Here is a 21,874-nt window from a genome sequence, read left to right as displayed (position 1 = left end):
CCTCTGCAAAAATTGTCTATCTGGTCAGAATTCTCTTTAGTCTCCACTCTGCATGAGTGAAATAGATCACAGCTACAGCAGCATTTCAGTTCTAAAGCAATACAACTTTTTTTAATGAATACATGATATCAAATGCACAGTGAGGCGACACTATAACATATTTGCTCACTTTCTGATCAATTGTTCAGGATTTTCACAGCAACAGCCTCAGGAATAAATCAGAAAGCCAATCAGAAATAATGTCAGACTTGAATGGACCAAATGGCCTTTCCCTGTCCTTTTCTACCTCAGTGTTTATCCTTGCTTTTGCAATGCTTTTAAATTCCATTATTTTCATGACCAATATCTGAAGTCGACCCGAAATGTCGACTATCTTGCTCCTCTGATGATGCTGTCTGACCTGCTGTATTCCTCCAGTTCCACACTATGTTGCCTTTGTTTTTTAACACAATTTTTAAATCATATTTTGTATATACTGAGAACTCTACAATTTTGCCTTCAGAAAGGATGGATTCTAAGACAGAACCTTCTGCTTTTCGAGACTTCTTTTAATGATTCAGCATAGATGTCAGTAATGAAACATTCCAATGGGTCAGTCAATGCTGTTGTTTTACCTGTAGTGAATGATTGCACTGTTTGGTCCAGTGCTAGAAATTGTGGTGAAACTCAAGTCTACAAATTTTTCTTGTTGCCTGAAAAATATACATAAAAGAATTAATTAAAACTGGTTATATTTTGAAATCCATTCTTTTAATGCAGAACTCAATACTAAATACATTAGAAGATGTTCAAAATAATTGATTACTTTTTAACAAATCTGTATTTTGTTCAATCATCCAATTTCTCAATCCCAAAATCAGCTCTAAACTCACGTGATGTTTTTGTCTTTAAGATAATGTGCATTGAAAAACAGGACACAATCAATTCCAGAGGGCTCTAATAGCACAGCAGCACTGTCCCTGCCTCTGAGCCAAAATGCCAAATCCTACTTGCTCTAAACATACATCATCTACAGTAAATTCCACCTAGTCTAAAAACGTAATGCTAAAAGCCCACAATACCATGTTATTTTCATTGCTTGTTTAAGATTACTGAACAGTTGCATGATTGGTACAAAAAAGGCATTGAATTATGAGGGCACTGTAGATGGAAACTGCAACCTAACCTTGATGCATAATATATTTTATTCCCTGCACCCATGCTAAACGTTCTGGATCATGTACCGATCCTGACAGGTAATCAACTTGGCCTTCCAATAATCGGCCATCCATGCAGCTTTCAAATTCAGTAAAGGATAGAGCTCAAGATTGAGTCTAACTCATTCTTCAGTGTCCCCCGCTTTGCTGCAGTTAACCCCTCACTCAGCAAACAGCTGTAATTCCCAGTGAAGTAAGCTTTTCTTTGAGTAGGCCAACAAGGAAGAACAAGATTACAATCCTGCTGCTCTCAGGTATCCAAGAAAAAGTTTAATTCCATCTGGGAAGTCGAAGATGTAAACCTTTGTCCTTTTTTTAATTCATGGGACATGGGCATCACTGGCTGAGCAGCATTTATTGCCCATCCCACAACGCCCTTAGGGAGGAAGTTCAAAGATTGTGACCCAGCAACAAAGGAATGGTGGTATATTTCAAAGTCAGGATGGTGAGTGGAACTTGCAGGTGATGGTGATCCCATGTATCTGCTGCATTTGTCCTTCTGTATGAAAGTGGTCACGGATTTGGAAGGTGCTGTCTTCAGTAAATTTTTGGTAAATTTCTGCAGTGCATCTTGTAAACAGCACACACAGCTCCTGCTGAGTGTTGGTGGGGAAGGGAGTGAATGCTTGAGATGTAGTGCCAATCAAGTGGGCTGCTTTGTCCTGGATAATGCTGTTGGAGCTGCATCTATCCAGTCAAGTGGGGAGTATTCCATCAAACTCCTGACTTGTGTCGTGTGGATGACACATAGACTTTGGGGAGTCACGAGGTGAGTTACTCGTTGCAGTATTCCTGGCCTCTGACCTGCTCTTAGAGTCATAGAGTAATACAGCATGGAAACAGGCCCTTAAGCCTAAACTGGTCCATGCTGACCATAGTAGCTACTCAGCTAATTCCAATTGTCTACATTTGGTCCCTATCACTCCAAACCTTTCCCATCCATGTACCTGTCCAAATGCTTTTTAAATGTTGCTACTGTACCTGCCTCAACCACTTTCTCTGGCAGCCCATTCCATAAACACACCACTCTCTGTGTGAAGAAGTTGCCCCTCAGGTCCTTCTTAAATCTTTCCCCTCTCACCTTAAACCTATGCCCTCTAGTTTTCAATTCCCCATCCCTGGGGGAAAAAAAGACTATATGCATTCATCCTGTCTATGCCCCTAATGATTTTATACACCTCAATAAGGTCAACCCTCGTTCTCCTACATTCCAAGGAATAAAGTCCTATCCTGGCCAACCTCTTCACATAACTCAGGCCTACTAGTCCTGGCAACATCCTTTAACTTTTCTTTGCACACTTTCTAGTTTAACTATGTCTTTCCTATAACAGGATGACCAAAACTGTACACAATACTCCCGAGTGCGGCCTCACCAATGACTTACACAACTGTAACATAACATCCCAACTCCTATGCTCAGCACCTCAACCGATGAAGGCCAGCATGCTACATGCCTTCTTCATCACGCTGTCTATCTGTGACGCTGCTTTCACTGAACTATGTACTTGTACTCCTAGGTCCCTTTGTTCCACAACACTCTTTAGGACCTTACCATTTACTGTATAAGTCCTACCTTAGTTTGACTTTCCAAAGTGCAACACCTCACACTTATCTGTGTTGAATTGCATTTGCCAATCCTCAGCCCACTTCCCCATCTGATCAAGACCCCTCTGTAATTTTTGATAACCTCCTTCACTTCCAACAATACTTCCTAAATTTTGTATCATCCACAAACTTACTAATCATGCCTTGTACATTCACATCCAGATCATTTATATAAATAACAAACAACAAAGGTCCCAGCGGCGATCCCTGTGGCACACCGCTAGTCACAGACCTCCAGTCCGAGAAACAACCTTCAACCATCACCCTCTGCTTCCTACCATCAAGCCAATTTTGAATCCAGTTAGCTAGATCTCCCTGGATCCCATGCAACCTAGCTTCATAGCTAGCCTGCTATGCAAGACCTTGTCAAAGGCCTTACTAAAGTCCATATAGACAACATCCACTGCCCTACCCTCATCCATTCACTTGCCTACCTCTTCAAAAAACTCGAAGTCTCTCGTTGTCACTGTGTTTATGTGGCAAGTCCAGCTGAGTTTCCAGTCAATGGTAACCCCGAGGATGTGGATTGTGGGGGATTCAATGATGCTAACACCATTGAATGTCGAGGAGTTGTGGTTAGATTATCTCTTTTTGGTGATGATCATTGACTGACGTGTGCAGCACAAATGTCACGTGCCACTTGTCAGCCCAATTCTGGATATTGTTTAGATCTTGCTGCATTTGAACATGGACTACTTCAGTATCTGAGAGTTGTGAATGGTGCCGAACATTGTGCAATCATCGGTGAACGTCCCCACTTCTGACCTTATGATGGAGGGAAGGTCATTGATGAAGCAGCTGAAGATGGTTGGGCCGAGGCCACTACCCTGAGGAACTCCTGCAGAGATGTCCTGGAGCTGAGATGACTGACCTCCAAAAACAAAGCCATCTTCCTATGTGCCAGGTATGACTCCAACCACCTGATGCCCACTGATTCCAATTTCACTAGGGGTCACATCTGGTCGAATGCAGTCTTGATGTCAAGGGCTGTCACTCTCACCTCACCTCTGGAATTCAGCTCTTCTGTCCATGCATGAACCAAGGCTGTAATGAGGTCAGGAGCTGAGTGGCCCTGGCGGAACCCAAGTTGGGCGTTGCTGAGCAGGTTTTTGCTGAGCACTATTGATAGCACTATTACTGACACCTTCCATCACTTTACTGATGATTGAGAGTAGACTGATGGGGCGGTAATTGGCCGGGTTGGATTTGTCCTGCTTTTTGTGTACAGGACATATCCAGACAATTTTCCATTGTTAGGTAGCTGCCAGTGTTACAACTGTACTGGAAGAGCTTGGCGAAGGGAGCGGCAAGTTCTGGAGCACAAGTCTCCGTACTATTGCTGTCAGAATCCATAGCCTTTACAGTATCCAGTGTCTCAACTGTTTGTTGATATCACATTGATTGGTATCTGTGATGCTGGGGATTATCCACTCGGCACTTCTGCCTTATCTTTTACACTGATGTTTTGGGCTCTTCCATCACTGAGAATAGGGATATTTGTGAAGCCTCCACCCTCTGTGAGTTAATTGTCCACCACCATTCACGTCTGGATGTGACAGGACTGCAGACCTTAGATCTGATTGGTTGGTTGTGGGATCACTTAGCTCTGTCTATCACTTGCTGCTTATGCTGTTTGGCGTGCAGTAGTTCTGTTTGGTTACTTCACCAGCTGGCACCTCATCTTCAGTTCTGCCTGGTGCTGCCCCTGGCATGCCCTCCTGCACTCTCCATTGAGCCAGGGTTGATGCCCTGGTTTGATGGAAATGGTTGTGTGGGGGATATGCCGGGCCATGAGATTGCAGATTGTGCTGGAGTACAATTCTGCTGCTGTTGATGGCCTCATCGATGCCAAGTCTTGAGTTGTTTGATCTGTTTGAACTCTGCCCCATTTAGCACGGTGATAGTGCCACACAACATGATGGAGGGTATTCTCAATGTGAAGTCAGGTCTTCTTTGGCAGTCACTCTTCCCAATACTGTCATGGGCAGATGCATCTGCAGCCAGCAGATTAGTAAGGATGAGGTCAAGTATGTTTCTCCTTCTTGTTGATTTCCTCACTCCCTGCTGCAGACTCAGTTTAGTTCCATTAGTTTGCCTATATTTAAAGATCCCCATAAATCAGCACAATGTAGCAGCGATATTGACTGCAAGCCTCCAGGCTCACAAAATGAAAACATAAATTTGAGCAAATAGATTACAGGCACAGAATGATATCAGCTGCATGTGCTTACAGAGAAGAATCACATTATTTAGAGATCTTTGGAATATACACTGGCTAATTAACCAGTGGTACTGATTTATGGTGACCAAGTAAATCACATTAAATTGTACATCACCAGACATTTGCAAGATTATTTACTGGCAGCTTGAGAATCCCAAATTAGATTGGTTTCTGTTGACTGAAATTGGGTTTTGTTTGTGTTCAACAAAAGTCACAGTTTTACTTCAACATTTAATACTTATAAACATCTGACAGGCTGAGGTTGTTTCTTTTCAGGAGACTGAACAGAGGTTTAATGGAGGTAAATTAAATTAGGGGTCTGGAAGAAGTTAACAGAAAAGATTTACTTCCCTTAGCACACAGGTCAATTAACAAGGGTGCATAGATTTATAGTAACTGACAGAAAAATTAGAGGGGTGTTGAGGGGAGCTTTTACCTCTGCGTGCGCGCATGTGTCTGGAATGGACTAGCTAAAACTGCGCAAAGCAGAAACCCACATTACATTTAAAAAGTACTTGAATGTGCACTTGATGTACCATAACCAAAAGGGGGATGGACCAAGAGCTAAAAAGTAACATTAAGCTGGACAGCACTTTTGTTTTAACACTAGCAAAAGTATAATGGGATCAACGGCTTCTCTCTGTGCTGTAAATTGCTATAATTCCAAATTTCAAGCTCCCATAAGACCACAAGATGGAGTAGCAGAAGTCGGCCATTCAGGCCCATTCAGTCTGTTCCACCAGCCAGCTGATCTGATAACCCTCAACCCCACTTTTATGATATTCCCCACTAAAGCTTGATTCCCTTCCTGATTAAAAGTCTGTCTCAGCCTTGAATATATTAAACAGCCCAGCCTCGACAGTCCTCTGTGGTAAAGAATTCTACAGATCGATAACCTTCAGAGAAGAAATTCCGCCTCATCTCTGTCTTAACAGGATGACATCCTAATTCTGAGATGATGCCCTCTAGTCTTAGACTCTCCCACAAGGGGAAACAACCTCTCCACATCTACCCTGTAAAGCAGACTTAAGAATCTTGTATGTTTCAATAAGGTCTTCTTTTAGTCTTCTAAACTCCAATGAATACAAGTCCAACCTTCTCAACCTTGCTTCGTAAGAAAATCCCTCCATACCCAGGTTGAACACAGCGAACCTTCTGTGGACTGTCATGTACGCAGCCAGGCACACATCTCTTTGGTTAGATTAGGAGACGAAACTACTCACAGTATTTTTTGCATGGTCCAACTAGTGCTTTGCATATTCTAACATACTATGATTCCATTCAAGCAGAGAACCTAAAATCAGCAATGGAAGAAAGGTAAGGTATCCTAACCATGAGATGATTCCCTAATGCTCCCAAGTAGCAACACACGAACATATGGGATTTGGGTTTCTGTAAAATGATTCTGTTACACAGAGACTTACACTAAAATGGTTACAGCATTAAGACTTACCTGCGGAATTCAGCTGCTTTGTCTGAAGCATCCAGTTCAGTTATGTTGCCCTTTGGAACCTGCAACAATAAATCTCAATAACTATTCCAGAAATAGTGAGAATGTTAAAAAGTAAAACAAAACTACAGTAGCTTGATATGATTTACCTAGCACAAGTTGTTTGTGATTTAGTCTACACCGTGTCTTGTGATAGACAGTCAGCAGAGGTCCCACAGTAAGAGTGTGAAAGACCCTGGATATTTATCCCAGAAATAACACAGATGCCAATATGAACAATCAGAAACTTTCTTACCTCCTTCTCAAGCCAGGTAAACAGCTCACAGAGAGCCACAGCATCTTTAATCTAAAAATAAGCAAACAAAAACAAAAAAAAACTTCATTCCCAGTAAATTATCCTTGCTAACTTGCTTCTCACTGTTTTTCTTTAATTTACAGTTCATTTTAGAAGACGTGACAAGGCAACATGTGGACCTTGGCTTGTGCGAAATCCAATGATAACTTATACACATCAAATCCCACAAGAAGCAATATGAGTAGTAGCCAGGTAACAGTTATAATAGGTGACATTGATGTGTGCAGTTTACATTTAAATATCATCTCAAATTGCTGATGCTGGTAGAGGTTATAGAGAGCAAGCATGATTAAAATTATTACTCACATGAGCTTGTCTCATCCCTTTGATTTCTGTTGGATTCTTGAGAGCTTTTGCAATGCAGATGGGGGTGTAAACAGTCTGCAGTCTGAGCCTCTGTTAAAATCAAAACAAAAAACTTTGCTTTATGCGTTCACAGGATGAGGGCATCGCTGGCTAGGCCAGCATTTATTGCCCATCCCTAATTACCCAGAGGGCAGTTAAGAGTCAACTTACTTTGCTCATAGCCCTATTTGTACTATAGTTTCAATTAGTGACACCATAGATCAGTAACCAGATAGTAATTAGGATTTTTGGCATGCTGATACTAGTAGGAGCACAACTGCACCAACTTGTAAGTGCAATATTATTGCTGTCATCGTAGGTACTTAAAGAGAATTAGGTTTGCACTTGGTAGCATGGTGAGTTGCTGGCTTAGGTCTGCTTTCATTCATAGAAATGAGAACAGTACAGCACAGGAATGGGCCCTTCGGCCCACCATTCTGAACATGAGGTCAAATTAAACTAATCCCTTCTGCCTGCCCTTGGTCGATATCCCTCCATTCCATGCATATTAAATTGCTTATCTAAAAATCTCTTAACTGTCCCTGTCATATCTGCCTCCACCACCCCTCAGCGCATTCCACACTCCTACCACTCTGTGTAAAAAACTTGCCCCTCACATCTCCTTTGAACTTTTCCCCTCTCACCTTAAATACATGCCTCCTGGTTTTAGACATTTCAACTCTGGGAAAAACATTCTGACCATCAACCCTATCTATGCATCTCATAATTTTATAGACTTCTATCAAGTCTCCCCTTAGCCTCTGCTGCTCCAGAGAAAACAACCCGAGTTTTTCTAGCCTCTCCTTATAGCTCGTATCCTCTAATCCAGGCAGCATCCTGGTAAACCTCGTCTGCACCCTCTCCAAAGCCTCCACATGCTTCCTGTAATGTGGCAACCAGATTTGAATGCAATACTCTAAGTGCAGCCTAACCAAAGTCTTATAAAGCTGCAACATGACATCCTGACTCTTGTACTCAATTCCCCAACCAGTAAAGGCAAGCATGGCACACACCTTCTTTACCACCCTATCTACTTGCATGGCCACTTTCAGGGAGCAGTGGACTTGAATCCCAAGATCATTCTATACATCAATGCTGTTCAGTGTCCTGCCATTAACTGTCTACTTTTCCTTAACATTTGATCTCCCAAAGTGCAGCACTTCACACTTACCCGGATTAAACTCCATCTGCCATTTCCCTGTCCATATCTGCAACTGATCTATATCCCACTGTATCCTTTGACAACCTTCTACACTATCCACAACTCCATCGATCTTTGTATCGTCTGCAAACTTACTAACCCACCCATCTACATTTTCATCCAAGTCATTTATATATATCACAAACAGCAGAGATCCCTGTACGGATCCCTGCAGAACACCACTAGTCATGGACCTCCAGCCTGAAAACACCCTTCTACCACTACCCTCTGCCTTCTATAGGCAAGCCAATTCTGAATCGAAGTGGCCAAGTCACTGTGGATCCCATGCATCTTAATCTTCTGGATGAGCCAACCATGAGGGACCTTATTGAAAGCCTGAATAAAATCCATTAGAGAAAAAATGACAAGAGTCACTGACATCCCAAAATGAGAGGGGAAAGCCAGGATGATTTTGGGGTTTTTTTTGAGGGACAGCAGGAAGAGAAAAAATATAGAGAATTTTTTTTTTTTTTTGTTTTTCTTTCTGAACTTCCAATCAGAAATGCAAACACTTGGGAGGATACTCTATAATTCTTAAATATCAGGTTAGCACAGCGTGCAACTATAATAAAGATTTAAAGACAAGTAGCAAAAATTGAAAATTGGAGGTTAAGAAATGGTCAAACTGGAAATACCCTGCAGCTTGGATATAATCTCCTTCATTTAGTGTCTAAGCTGCTGAGCTTTCCTGTAATTTTCATCCTGTTGAAGTGTGCTGAGTTCTGGGCTGTTAAACGTCATGCCAGTGCTGAAGAACAAAGATATGAACACACGCGGGATTAGACTATTGAGCTCAGAGAACAGCCATAATCACCATGAATGGCAGAGCAGGTTTGAAGGGTTGAATGACCTACTCCTGCTCCTATCTGAGATAGAAAGAACTGCCGATGCTGGAGTCAGAGATAACACAGAGTGGAGCTGGAGGAGCACAACAGGCCAGGCAGCATCAGAGGTGCAGGAAAGTTGACTGAGGAAAGTTTCTGAGGAAGGGTCCCGACCCGAAACGTCAACTTCCCTGCTCCTCTGATGCTGCCTGGCCTGCTGTGCTCCTCCAGCTCCACACTGAGGCATCCCTGCTCCGAGGGTCTAGGCCCGAAACGTCAGCCTTTCTGCTCCTATGATGCTGCTTGGCCTGCTGTGTTCATCCAGCCCTGCACCTTGTTGTCTCGGATTCTCCAGCATCTGCAGTTCCTACTATCCCTGCTCCTATCTTCTGTGTTTCGATGCCCCAGGGCAACCAACTGTTGTCATTGCCAATACTGAGTAACAAAAGCAGCTTGATGTCACATCCTCTGTGCAGTGATTTGAGGGGTGTACAAACCTAGAGATTCCCACCTGCCATCAGTACACTGTTATCTTTAAACATATACATTCTTTCAATGTGATGTAGAAACATTTTGTGGTTACTACGCATATTTAGAAAAACAGACTTGGTTACAGTCTTTGGTTGAAACAAATGCAATTCTAAGCATTTACACAACTACCGTCAAGACACAGGACGTTAAAAATACAAAAAACTGAAAATAAAAAATTTTAAAAGTTGTAGACGTTAAAAACTTCAAAGATAAACAGAAAAAGGTTGGAAAAAGTTTAATCAACTGGCATCTAAAAATGGAAAGACGGATCATAGTTGGAGAATCTTCAGGCATTTGTGATAGTGTGTTCCCTAACAGGGCTTGTTCAACTTATATTTCCAGCTATTTGCATTCGTTTATAAAATGCCTAAATTCTGCTGGCATCACAAGCATCAGTTTGTAATGAGTTCCCATTTTACAAACTATGTTACACTGAGCTGATGGAGTCTGACAAATTGAACGAGGTAAAACTCAGACAGTGCCGGGTGCAGAACCAATTCCACAGCTTTCCATCTCTAAACTCATGGAGTCACAGCATGGTCTGTTCCTCAAGTGAAGCAAAGGTATTTCCCCAGAGGTGTCATTCATCACCAGATGGAGGGAGAATTTCTGAACCTTATTAAAACTAAAGTGACCTCAACGTAAATCATAAGGGAGCAGGGAACTTTCCAGACTAGCTATCGAAGCACTCGCATTTTGTGGGAGAGATGCCCTACATGTGTATGTGCATCAAGCAGGTCTCCCGGTCTGAACTTTTCAGAGTTCCAAGCAGCAATCAAACACATTCAGGAACACATTACCTTGCAGGAACCCAAACCACAGGTACCAGTCTGCAAATGATTTCGAGATTAGAAGCTCATTTGCAACATCCATCAGCAGTCTGCTGGCACTTGTGCGTTATTTTCTCGGTTTATCCTCCTGCTGCAGCTTATCTCCACTTGAACCATATGGTGTAAAACCCACTCTGTGTTTAAAAATAAGCTCATGTGGGATGCTCTCTGGATGGGCACATTTTCCCAGCTCACTGAAGTGGAGCTCTTCTCCAGAGTGCCTGATACCCATGCTAATCCTGGCAAAGTGTGGTCAAATTAATTTCCAAATCAGTGCAGCCTGGAATTTAAACCGAGACTCACTGACAGGTCAACAAACTACACCAGAGACCCTTACTCTGCTGCTTTACAATCTCAAGACAATTTTTCTCAATTTTTCTTCAATATGTAAATACATGCAGAACACTTTGGGGACCTGTTTCACTAACAAAGCAGCAGTCTGCATCCTTGGCTACTGGTTGAAAAATTTGTTTTTGGTTTTGACAAATTAATATTACAGTACTGACTGTCAACAGACCTTTGGGATTGCTTCACAAAGAGCATAGCTGGCTTTGCTACTGATCCAGACTTTTTCCTTACAAGTCATGTTGGAACAAATTGTCTGCAGTTCAGTCAGAATCGAATTATAGGGGAGTATGTTTATTTTGAAATCGGGTGCTGTCTCACAGTCGAGCTGCAAATGTTCTCGCACAACAGGGTCTTCCATATGTGTCTCATTGATGAAAAGTCTGGAATAAAAAAGATTTGTTTAAAAATGTTAATGGAAACTAGTCTCCTGAGAATTAGTGACATTGGCTTTTGCTTTAAAAATGCACTCACTTGAAATAAACACATTGCTTTTGCAATAATAAACCCTCATTCTCTTCTTGCATTGCAGCCTCATAAAAGTTTATTTCTGAAGCAAACAAGAGAAAGTGAAAAAGCAAAGCAAAAGTGGGAATACTCATCTGGCAAATAGTCTTTAACACTATATGTAAAGACCATAAATTAAACTTGCACTTTCATAGATTGTTCATGAACTTCAGGACATCTTAAAGTAATTCACAGGCAACTAAACATATTTTGAAGAATAGTCGTTGCTGTAATGTAAGAAACACAGCAGCCTGTGGCTGCAGCTTGCATGTAGCAAGGTCCAAAAACAGCAACATGATCAATTGATCCGTTGATTAAGAAATAAATTTGGTTACAACACTGGGAATAAAACCCTGTTCATTGCAAAATCGTGCTATTGGATCTTTAACATCCAAGGCGGGGAGATGGGATCCTGGTTTAACATTGCAACCAGAAGATGGCACCTCCGATGACGCAGCATTTCCCCCAAAACCATTCGGTGATAATTCAGAAATTGAGACGTGGCTAACAGAGATGTAGATATCATGTTGACTTTAAACCACCCAGACTTGGGACTGTCAAACAAACACTTCGGGATCAGGCTTTGCTACTAATCTAAACTTCCGCCTTAGAAGTTGTATTGGAACAAATTTCCGAAGCTCTTTTGGTAGTATTTGCCAAACCCATGACAACCATTCTGAAGGGCAAGGGCAGCAGGTACACAGGAATACCATCGCCTGTAAGTTCCCCTCCAAGCCACACATAAACCTGACTTGGAGATATGTCACTCATTTTATTTCACAGATGGTGTCAGAGTGAACTATGTCCATTTACAGAGGGGAGGCAATAGCCTAGTGGTATTATCACTGGACTGTCAATCCAGAGACCCAGATAACATTTTGAGGATCAAGGTTCAAATCCCGCCATGGCAGATGGTGAAATTTGAATTCAATAAATATCTGGAATTAAGAATCTAATGATGACCATGAATCCATTGTTGATTGTAGGGAAAACCTATCTGGTTTACTAATGTCCTTTAGGGAAGGAAACTACCATCCTTACCTGGTCTGACCTACGTATAACTCCTGACCCACATGTGGTTGACTCTGAACTGCCCCCTGGACAATTAGAGATAGGCACTAAATGCTGCCTAGCCAGAGATGCCCTCATCCTGTTAATGAATAAAAAAAAAATCCAGCTCGTATCCATTAGCAGCAGATATACAAACGAAAAAGGAAATTGGATTAGCAAACCTGTCACAAGCCAGCTAGTGTTGCAAAATGCTTGTGGTACTGAACAACTTCAGATCTAATTGAACTGTACAAGATCCTGAGGCACTTGACATAGGAAGAATATTCCCCTTGTAGGAAACTAAATTTACAACACAGTTTAAAAACAAGAGGTCCCATTGACAACTGAAATAAGGATTTTGTTTTCTCCCTTAGTGGGTCATTACTTTGTGGATTCTCTTCCCAGAAAGCAGTAGAAAATATTCAAGATTGAATTAGTCTGATTTTTGAGATACAAGGGAATCAAACATGATGGAGAACAGTGATGTTGTGATCACAAACAGATCAGCCACTATCATAGACAATGGTGGAATAAGCTCAAAGGGCTCACTCCTCAATCCAATGTCCCTAGAAATTATACTAAACTTGTACTGAACTTTGATTAGGTCACATTTGGCAAATAGCATGAACAGTTTGTTCTCATGTTATAAAATGAAACAGACAGACTGTGGCTGGAACAAAAACAGATTTCCGAGACCCAAGAGGTTACACCAATCAGGCAAGCTCAACCTGGGGCTTTTTTTCTTTAGAAGCCAAAAAATAGAGGAATGACCTAACAGAGATGTGTAAATTATAAAATGGTTCCATTTGGTAGACATAAGAGATGTTTCTACTTACATCCAAAACTAGAGCCAGTGGCAGTAAACATACAAAAACCGCTCATAAATCCAATAAGATATTTAGAAGAAACATCTTTCCCCAAAGAGTGATTAAACTGTGGCACTTGCTGCCACTGGGATTGGTGAATGCAGAGACACATTCAAGGAAAAGCTAAATAAGTTAACATAAAAAAGAAAAAAATAGGAGACACTGGTGGAGTTAAATGAAAAAGGATGCAAGGAGGCAAGTGTGCAGAAAAGCTAAAACAACTAAACTGATGGAATGCAAAGCATTTGAAAATAGATAGATTTAACATTTCAGATACTCATGGTACTAACATCTAAACAACAGTACATTGCTGTTGTCTTTTCAGATTTATTGATGGAGTTAGTAAATATTTCAATATTCAACAGGCAATTAGCTACAATATTAGCATACTATAAAAACATAGGAAATAGGAACATGAGTAGGCTGTTCAGCCCATTGAGCCTACTCCATCATCCAAAAGGATCATGGCAGATCCAATATTCCTCATATTCACTTTTCTGCCCTTTCCCTGTAACTCTCAATTCCCTGTAACCTTCAATTCCCAAACTAATGGACAATCTATCTATCTCAGCCTTAAAAATACATAAAGACTCTGCCCCCACAGCTCTCTCTGGCAAGGAGTTCCAAAGGCACTCAACCCTCTGAGAGAAGAAACTCCTCCTTATCTCAGTCATCTCAGATCCTCCAAACAGAACGCCCCCAGCTTTTCCACTCTCTCCACATAACTAAATTACTTCACGTCTGGGAATTTACAGTTTTTAAACCATCAGTATCAGGCATATCTAAAATCCAATAAGTCTCAAAGCAAGGGTTTGTTACAGCCTTCGAAAAACTGCCATTAAAAGCCATTGTTACTTGAATGTTTAAATTTCAAAGTTTGAGATAAGATAAAATGAAGGGTTCTTTGTGAACCCAAATTACCGAATGGAGTTTAGGCCAATGATGGTGAAAGCGAAGAACACAGGGTTGTACTGTATATCAGAGCCACGAAGGTTAAACAGCCCTGTGGAGAAGGGAGGAAAATCAAAACATTACAATCAATCTTAAAAGGTTGAGGAACAAAACCTCTTCTCTCAAACAGGTGATTTATAGCCTTCCGGACTCAACACGGGCATCCACAATTTCAGAGCAGAACCACTGTTCCCATTTCTTTAAACAGCAGCTGTCAGCAATGATGCTACTCCTGGAATTCACAGATCCTAGAGATCACTCTGGTTTCCTTACCTGCCTATCATCATTTCCTTTACCTTACTCTGCGACACTGTGGCATCGTGGCATTGTCACTAGATGAGCAACGCAGAGGCCCAGGATAATGCTCTGGGGACACAGATTCAAATCCCACCGTGGCACATAGTGGAACTTAAATTCTACTACACCATTGTTAACTGTCAAACTTAACCAGCCATAGTGAGCCTGACCTGATCTGGTTAATCTTAAAGTCCTTTGGGAATGGCTAGCAAGCCATTTATTTGGGCCAAGCCATTCTAGAAAAGTTAAAAAGTAACTAAACCAAAGGGACCACCTGACATTGACTAATGACGCACCAACCCTTAAAATGAGGTGTCAACCTAGTGAAGCTACAAAACTGGACTGCTGTGTACCAAACAGCAAAAGCAGCAAGTGACAGACAGAGCTAAGAAATCCCACAACCAACTAATCGGATCTAAGCTCCGCAGTCCTACCACATGAATGGTGGTGGACGAAACAACTAACAAAGGGATGAGGTTCCATAAGACCCCTCCTCAATGTTAGGGAAGTCCAGCAGATCAGGGCAAAAGATGAGGCTGAAACATTTCCAACGATCTTCATCAAAGTAGATGGTCCGTCTCACACTGAGTATACTCTGTCCCTAGCATTCACAGTCTTCAGCCAACTCACTCCATGTAACATCAAGAAATGGTTGGAGGCACTGGATACCGCAAAAGCTATAGGCCTTGACAATATTCCAACAATAGTACTGAAAACATGTGCTCCAGAGCTATGTACACCACTCAGCCAAGCTCTTTTAAAAGAAGAAGAATAACAAAAAACAATACAGCGCAGGAAGAGGCCCTTCGGCCCTCTAAGCTTGTGCCGACACACTTTGCCCTTCCATTCTAAAAGCGTTTTCCCTTACAGGATCTGTATCCCTGTATTCCCTTTCTATTCATGCATTTGTCCAGGTGTTTCTTGAATGCTGCTATTGTGTCTGCTTTCACCACCTCCTCAGGCAGCGCGTTCCAGGCACTCGCCACCCTTTGTGAGAAAACCTTGCCTCTCACATCTCTTTAAAACTCCACCTCACCCGCGCCTTGAACCTGTGTCCCCGAGTAACTGACCCCTCCACCCTGGGAAAAAGCCTCAAAATTTCCACTCTATCCATGCCATCCACAATCATATAAAGTTTTATCAGATCACCCCTCAATGTTCTGTGTTCCAGTGAAAATAAACCCAGTCTATCTAACCTTTCTTTATAGCTAAAAGCCTCCGTACCAGGCAATATCCTGATAAATCTTTTCAGAACCCTCTCCAGTGCATCCACATGCTTCTGGTAGTGTGGTGACTAGAACTGTACGCAATATTCCAAGTGTGGCCTAACTAAAGTCATATAAACCTGCAGCATATACTCAATGCCCCTTCCACTGAAGGCAAGTATGCCATAAGCCTTTTTTACTACCTTATCTACCTGCTGCCACCTTCAGTGATCTGTGGACCTACACACCCAAATCCCTCTGCATATCAATACTCCTAACGGTTCTGCCATTCCCTGTATAATTTCCACCTGTACTTGACTTTCCAAAATGCATCACCTCACATTTGTCCGGATTAAACTCCATCTGCCATTTTTCTGCCCGTGCCTCCAACTGATCTATATCCCAGTGTATCCTCTGACAATCCTCCTCACTATCCGCAACTCCACCAATCTTTGTATCGTCCGCAAACTAATTAGACCAGTTACGTCTTCTACCAAATCATTAATATAGATCACAAACAGCGGAGGTCCCAGCACTGATCCCTGTGGAACACCACTAGTCACAACCCACCATTCCGAAAAGCATCCCTCCACCACCACCCTCTGTCTCCTATGCCTAAGCCAGTTCTGTAAAGAACAAAAAATAATACAGCACAAGAATTAACATCCAGGCAGAAATGAGGACGATTGTCTGCAGAAAGCAAATCATCTCTCCTCAACATTCAATGGTGTTACCATCAACGCACGCCCCATTGTCAACTTTCTGCGGTTGCCATTGACCGGACAAATTGAATTGGACCAACCAGGTAAATACTGTGGCAAGAAGAGCAGGACAAACATTGAGAATTTTGCAGCAATTAACTCACTTTCTGACTCCCGAAAGCCTGAACACCATCTACAAGGAACAAATCAGGAGTGTGATGGAATACTCCCCACGTGCCTCATTGGGTACAGTTCCAACAACACTCAAGAAGCTTGATGCCATCCCACCAGCCTAAGACGATGCAGTCTATTTGACTGATACCGCAACCAGCAGCTTAAACATTCATTCCATCCACACTAACACTGGGTGGCACCAGTGTATACCATTTATAAACTGTACAACAACAATTCACCAAGGTTCCCTTGACAACAGCTTCCAAACCAGTACTCTCCATCATGGAGAAGGATAAGGGCACCGGATGCTTGGAAACACTTCCTCTGGCAAGTTCATTCCAACCATCCTGGTTTAGTGCTATATCACTATCCCTCACTGTCAATAACTCAAAATCCTGCAGCCTCAACCTTTTCACACAGAGAGTCATTTGTGTGTGGAATGAACTGCCAGAGGAAGTGGTGGATGCAAAAAAAGTTAACAGTAAAGGTTTGCAGGGATATGGGCCAAATGTAGGCAAGTGGGGCTAGCGTAGTTTGGGAAACTTGGTCAGGATGGACAATTTGGACCGAAGGGTCTGTTTCCATGCTCTGTGACTCTATGACTCCCTTTCTAACAGCACTGTGGGTGTACATACTCTGCAAGGACTGCAGAGGGTCAAGTCCCACCACAATCTCTCAACCCAACCACACCAACATCCATGCCAGAAAAATTTATTTGTTAGAAACTGTTGTCTCGATGTGATTCCTTTTGCCTTTCACTCTACCATAAACCTGCTCAATTTGTTCTTTGTATCTCACCCAGTTTTCCCTCAGCTCCACACTTGTCTAATACAGATCACACCTCAGAAATGCTCACTGTTCCTTTATCTGCAGCTACTGACTGATTACACAGTATTTCCAGCAATTTTTATCATTTCAGATTTCCAGCCACTGAAGTCATTCAGTTTTTGGTATGATTTGAGCTGCAATACCTCAAACCTCTTAAATATCTTCACCGTTTCCATTCCCTTCCTCTGTCACTGCCCCAAAAATCAAACAGGCTGAGAGAAGCCAAATAAAAACCAAAAGAACTGCGGATGCTGTAATTCAGAAACAAAAACAGAAGTTGCTGGAAAAGCTCAGCAGCTCAGGCAGTGTCTGTGAACAAAAATTAGAGTTAACGTTTCAGGTCCGGTGATCTTTCCTCAGAACTGATGGCAGCTAGGAAAACATCAGTTTATATGGAGAGGAACAGGGTAGGGAGTAAAAGGTAGAATAAAGGATAGAGCCCAAACAGAGAGATGAGCAGTTGGATAGAATGATGATCTAGCTAGGACGGTGAATAGCTGTTAAGAGGAACTGTTAGTGACTAACAATAGGTAGTGTGTAATAGTAGACAATGTGATAACAAGGCCTGGCGTGTGGGGTAGGGGGCTGGGACATGGGAGAGTTTAGGCCCTAAAATTATTGAATTCGATATTGAGTCCGGAGGGCTGCAGGGTCCCCAAGCAGAAAATGAGGTGTTGTTCTTCCAGCTTGTTTTGAGCCTCACTGGAATACTGCAGCAAGCCAGAGACAGAGATGTTGGCCAGAGAACAGGGTGGTGTGTTGAAGTGGCAGGCAACAGGTAGCTCAGGGTCTTGATTGCGAGCAGTAGATGTTCTGCGAAGTGATCACCCAGTCTACGCTTCGTTTCCCCAATGTAGAGGAAACCACACTGTGAGCAGCGACTGCAGTAGACTAGATTCTGTGAAGTACAGGTGAAGTGTTGCTTCATCTGGAAGGTATGTTTGGGCCCCTGGATTCTGAGGAGGGAGGAGGTAAATGGGCAGGTGTTGCCCATTTCACTGGTTACAGGGAAAGGTGCTGTAGGGCTGTTCAGGGTGAAGAGAGAGTGGACCAGGGTGTCCCAGAGGGAACGGTCCCTGCGGAAGGTGGACAAGGGAGGGGAGGGGAGGGGAATGGAATATGTGTCTGATGGTGGCATCTTGCTGGAGGTGGGGGAAATGACTTCTGATGATCTTCTGGATGTGGATGCTGGTGGGATGATAGGTAAGGACAAGGGGAACCCTATCACTGCTGCGGGAGGGAAGAGAAGGGGTGAGGGCGGAAGTGCGGGAAATGGGTCGGACCCGATTGAGGGCCCTGTCGACAACGGTGCTGGGGAATCCTCGGTTGAGGAAGAAGGTGGACATTTCAGAGGCTCCCTTGTCAAAGTTAGCCTCATCTGAACATATACGATGGAGACGGAGGAACTGAGAGAATGGGATGGGGTCTTTACAGGAAGTGGGGTGTGAGGATTTATAGTCCAGGTAGCAGTGGGAGTCAGTGGGTTTGTTTGTAGTGGATATTAGTGACCACTCTATCCCCAGAAATGGAAACAGAAATGTCGAGGAAGGGAAGGGAAGGGAAGAGTCAGTGATAGACCAGCTGAAAGTGAGGGCCGGGTGGAAACTGGAAGCAAAATTGACGAAGTTTTCCAATTCCAGACGAGAGAGGGAAGCAGCACTGATGATATCATCGATGTATCAGAGAAAGAGTTGTGGGTGGGGACAGGAATAGGACTGGAACAAGGAATGTTCCACGTACCCCATGAAGAGACCATAACTAGGGCCCATGCAGATACCCATGGCCACCCCTCTGACCTGAAGAAAATGATAGGAATTCAAAGTGAAGTTGTTGAGGGTGAGGACGAGCTCAGCCAAGCGGAGGATGGTGGTGGTGGGTGGGGATGGTTCACACCTTTGCTCCAGGAAGAAGTGGAGAGCCCTGAGACCCTCCTGGTGGGGAATGGATGCATAAAGGGATTTCATGTCCTTGGCAAAGAGGAGGCGCTGGAGCCTGCAAACTGGAAATTTTTAAAGTGGCATAAAGTATCAGAGGAATCACGGATGTATGTGGGCAGGGATTGGACCGGGGGACAGAAGACTGAGTCAAGGTAGGAAGAAATGTGTTCTGAGGGGCAGGAGCAGGTTGAAACAATGGGTCCAAAAATCCACAAACAGGACTGTCCCAGTAGACCTGTTGTTTCAGATCCTGATGTGGGGGCTTAGGGCCATATGGCTCAGAAATAGGTGCCAGGGAAATGAATTGGCTCAAAATGACTTGAGATGATGAGCATTGTTGAGTTGAGTTATACATCACTGAGTCTGATAGAGCTTGGTACATAATGACAAGAGCAAGGAACCTTATGGGTTTGGCTTGTCGGCTCCGAGGTACCAGTCAGGTCACTGAGGAGATGTTGCAGGTTTTATTTGTCACTGTAGCTTTGAATGAGCTGCTGAATCACATGAGGGCTCTGTCAGGAGTGAAAGTGAGATAAACTGAATGGAGATTATGCTTCAGCCTCTGGCCATCCAAGGGGATCTTCCGTTCCCACTTAGTGCTAGCATGGCATAGGAGCAATGTGCAACAGACTGCTTTATTGGTGCTCACTTTTCCTTACACCAGAATTTCAGGAGAATCTTGTTTTTATCCAGATAGTAATTTGAATGCAGAACCTTCTACCCCCTGGAGCAGCCGAGGCAAACAGCAGAGATATCTAGAAGCCGAATACACAAATGGAGAAAGATGCAGAACAACAAACCGGTAAAGTTTGAAGAAGTAGACTGGGGAAACATTTACCTCGGCGTGGGATAACTGGGACAAGTTGCCAGTTTCAGTGAATGTTATGCAAGTACTTTTTGGAGACTTTGGGATATTTTCATGACATGAACTGGTGATTCAGAAAAGCTTTTAAATCAAGTAAATGCTTCTTTTTCTGGAACATTTCTTTTTAAGACAGCACTGATTTTTCAATTGCCAAAATCTTTGAAGTAAAAAAAATGCACCCACATGCAACTTCATCAAGGGCTGTGATCACCAGCCAACTGGCATTTTTCTCTGCCATCTTCGCACGCTGCTGTACAATTTTGTCTTGCCAAGACATACCTAAAATGGAGTTAAAACACAATTACTAACAGCTATTAGCATGACTTCTACAAAGCAAAGGACAAAGCAATGATTTACATTAGTTTTTAAGTACAGGAGACTATGAGTGAACTGTTCAGATACTTCTTCCGTTTATAACATTCGTGGCTTATCTACACCCTTTTTCCATCTAGTTGCCTTGATTCCATTCCCATTAATGGCAGGACTATACCAATCTCAACTTTAAATGATTCATTGATCTCAGATCTGTTGCTTTTGTCCAAACTTCTGTCCCCTGTAGCCCAGACTACTTCTTAACTTCTCTATTGAAAGGCTTGATTCTGATTTTAATGTTATAGCCCTCTGTCCAGACACACCCATGAGGCAAATTAGTTGATCATTATTCCAGATGTGGTTTAATCAGGGCTTTAAACATCTGTAGCAAAACCTCTTCCCAATCAGGCTCAGCTCTTTAGTTAAAAAAAACCCGAAAATTCCAAACTGCATTTGTCAGATAGCCCACTGGGGAAAAACACAAAAACCTAGCCCTATACTCCAGTACAGAGCTAGAGAAGAGAATTTTTGCCAGAGATGTGATCCAGCAAACCAGATACAGCAAGATTCTGTCAATCCGTCTTCGAGATTTAGGTGGATCTTGAAGATCACCTGGTTCTGTACAGGCTGTAAATCTTGATTAAAGATTGATGTCAATGGTTGTTGGTTACTGTGGAGAAACAGCAGACAGACTACTGTATGAATATCCATGGGAGAATCATCCTTCCCATCCTGCTGAGATTCTATAAGATTGGTTTCTCCTATCCTGTACAACGCTAGCTCACAGGTCACTGCTATTGCAGTGAACAACAAAGAACCTGATCAGTCAGTATGAGGAGATTCCCATTTCAGCTGCCCAGGTTGTACAATGTTGGCAGTGAGCATTACAGCAGATCACTGGAGATGACTGCTGCTGGAGACCTGCAAATAAGACGTCCTGCACTCAGTTATGAGAATGGATGGGAGCTTTTTATCCATCTGTTACACCTACAGTACATTCCGAGGTGAGACTGAACCTGGTCGTTCTGGCCCAGAGGCTGAGACATTACCACAGTGCCATGAGACCCCTCAAAATAGATTGTGCACTAGCAATTATCTAACTTTGTAAAGGTATTCTCAACTTATGTTCTGTAAACAACACCTGTTTAGGAAGAGTGATAACAAGGTTTAGAGCTGGATGAACACAGCAGGCCAAGCAGCATCAGAGGAGCAGGAAAGCTGACGTTTCGGGTCTGGATCCTTCTTCAGAAATTTCTGAAGAAGGGTCCAGACCCGAAA

General features: G+C 42.8%; 1 protein-coding gene across 1 annotated transcript in view; it reads right to left on the bottom strand.

Moving 5' to 3' along the window:
* xpnpep1 (X-prolyl aminopeptidase (aminopeptidase P) 1, soluble) overlaps window positions 1–21,874 on the bottom strand; it is a 491,255-nt gene that overhangs the window by 441,573 nt on the left and 27,808 nt on the right. The window contains exons 7-13 of the mRNA XM_048608975.1: window positions 20,468–20,563; window positions 14,248–14,329; window positions 11,076–11,286; window positions 7,134–7,223; window positions 6,768–6,818; window positions 6,476–6,534; window positions 615–692 (exon numbers count right to left, since the gene is read on the bottom strand). Of these exons, the coding sequence (XP_048464932.1) occupies window positions 615–692; window positions 6,476–6,534; window positions 6,768–6,818; window positions 7,134–7,223; window positions 11,076–11,286; window positions 14,248–14,329; window positions 20,468–20,563 (667 nt within the window). The remainder of the gene's footprint in view (window positions 1–614; window positions 693–6,475; window positions 6,535–6,767; window positions 6,819–7,133; window positions 7,224–11,075; window positions 11,287–14,247; window positions 14,330–20,467; window positions 20,564–21,874) is intronic.

Source organism: Rhincodon typus, chromosome 20, assembly GCF_021869965.1.
Source record: "Rhincodon typus isolate 14 chromosome 20, sRhiTyp1.1, whole genome shotgun sequence".
NCBI classification, from domain to species: domain Eukaryota; kingdom Metazoa; phylum Chordata; class Chondrichthyes; order Orectolobiformes; family Rhincodontidae; genus Rhincodon; species Rhincodon typus.
Note: the sequence above shows the minus strand (reverse complement) of the source record. Positions and strands in the feature narration are given on the sequence as shown.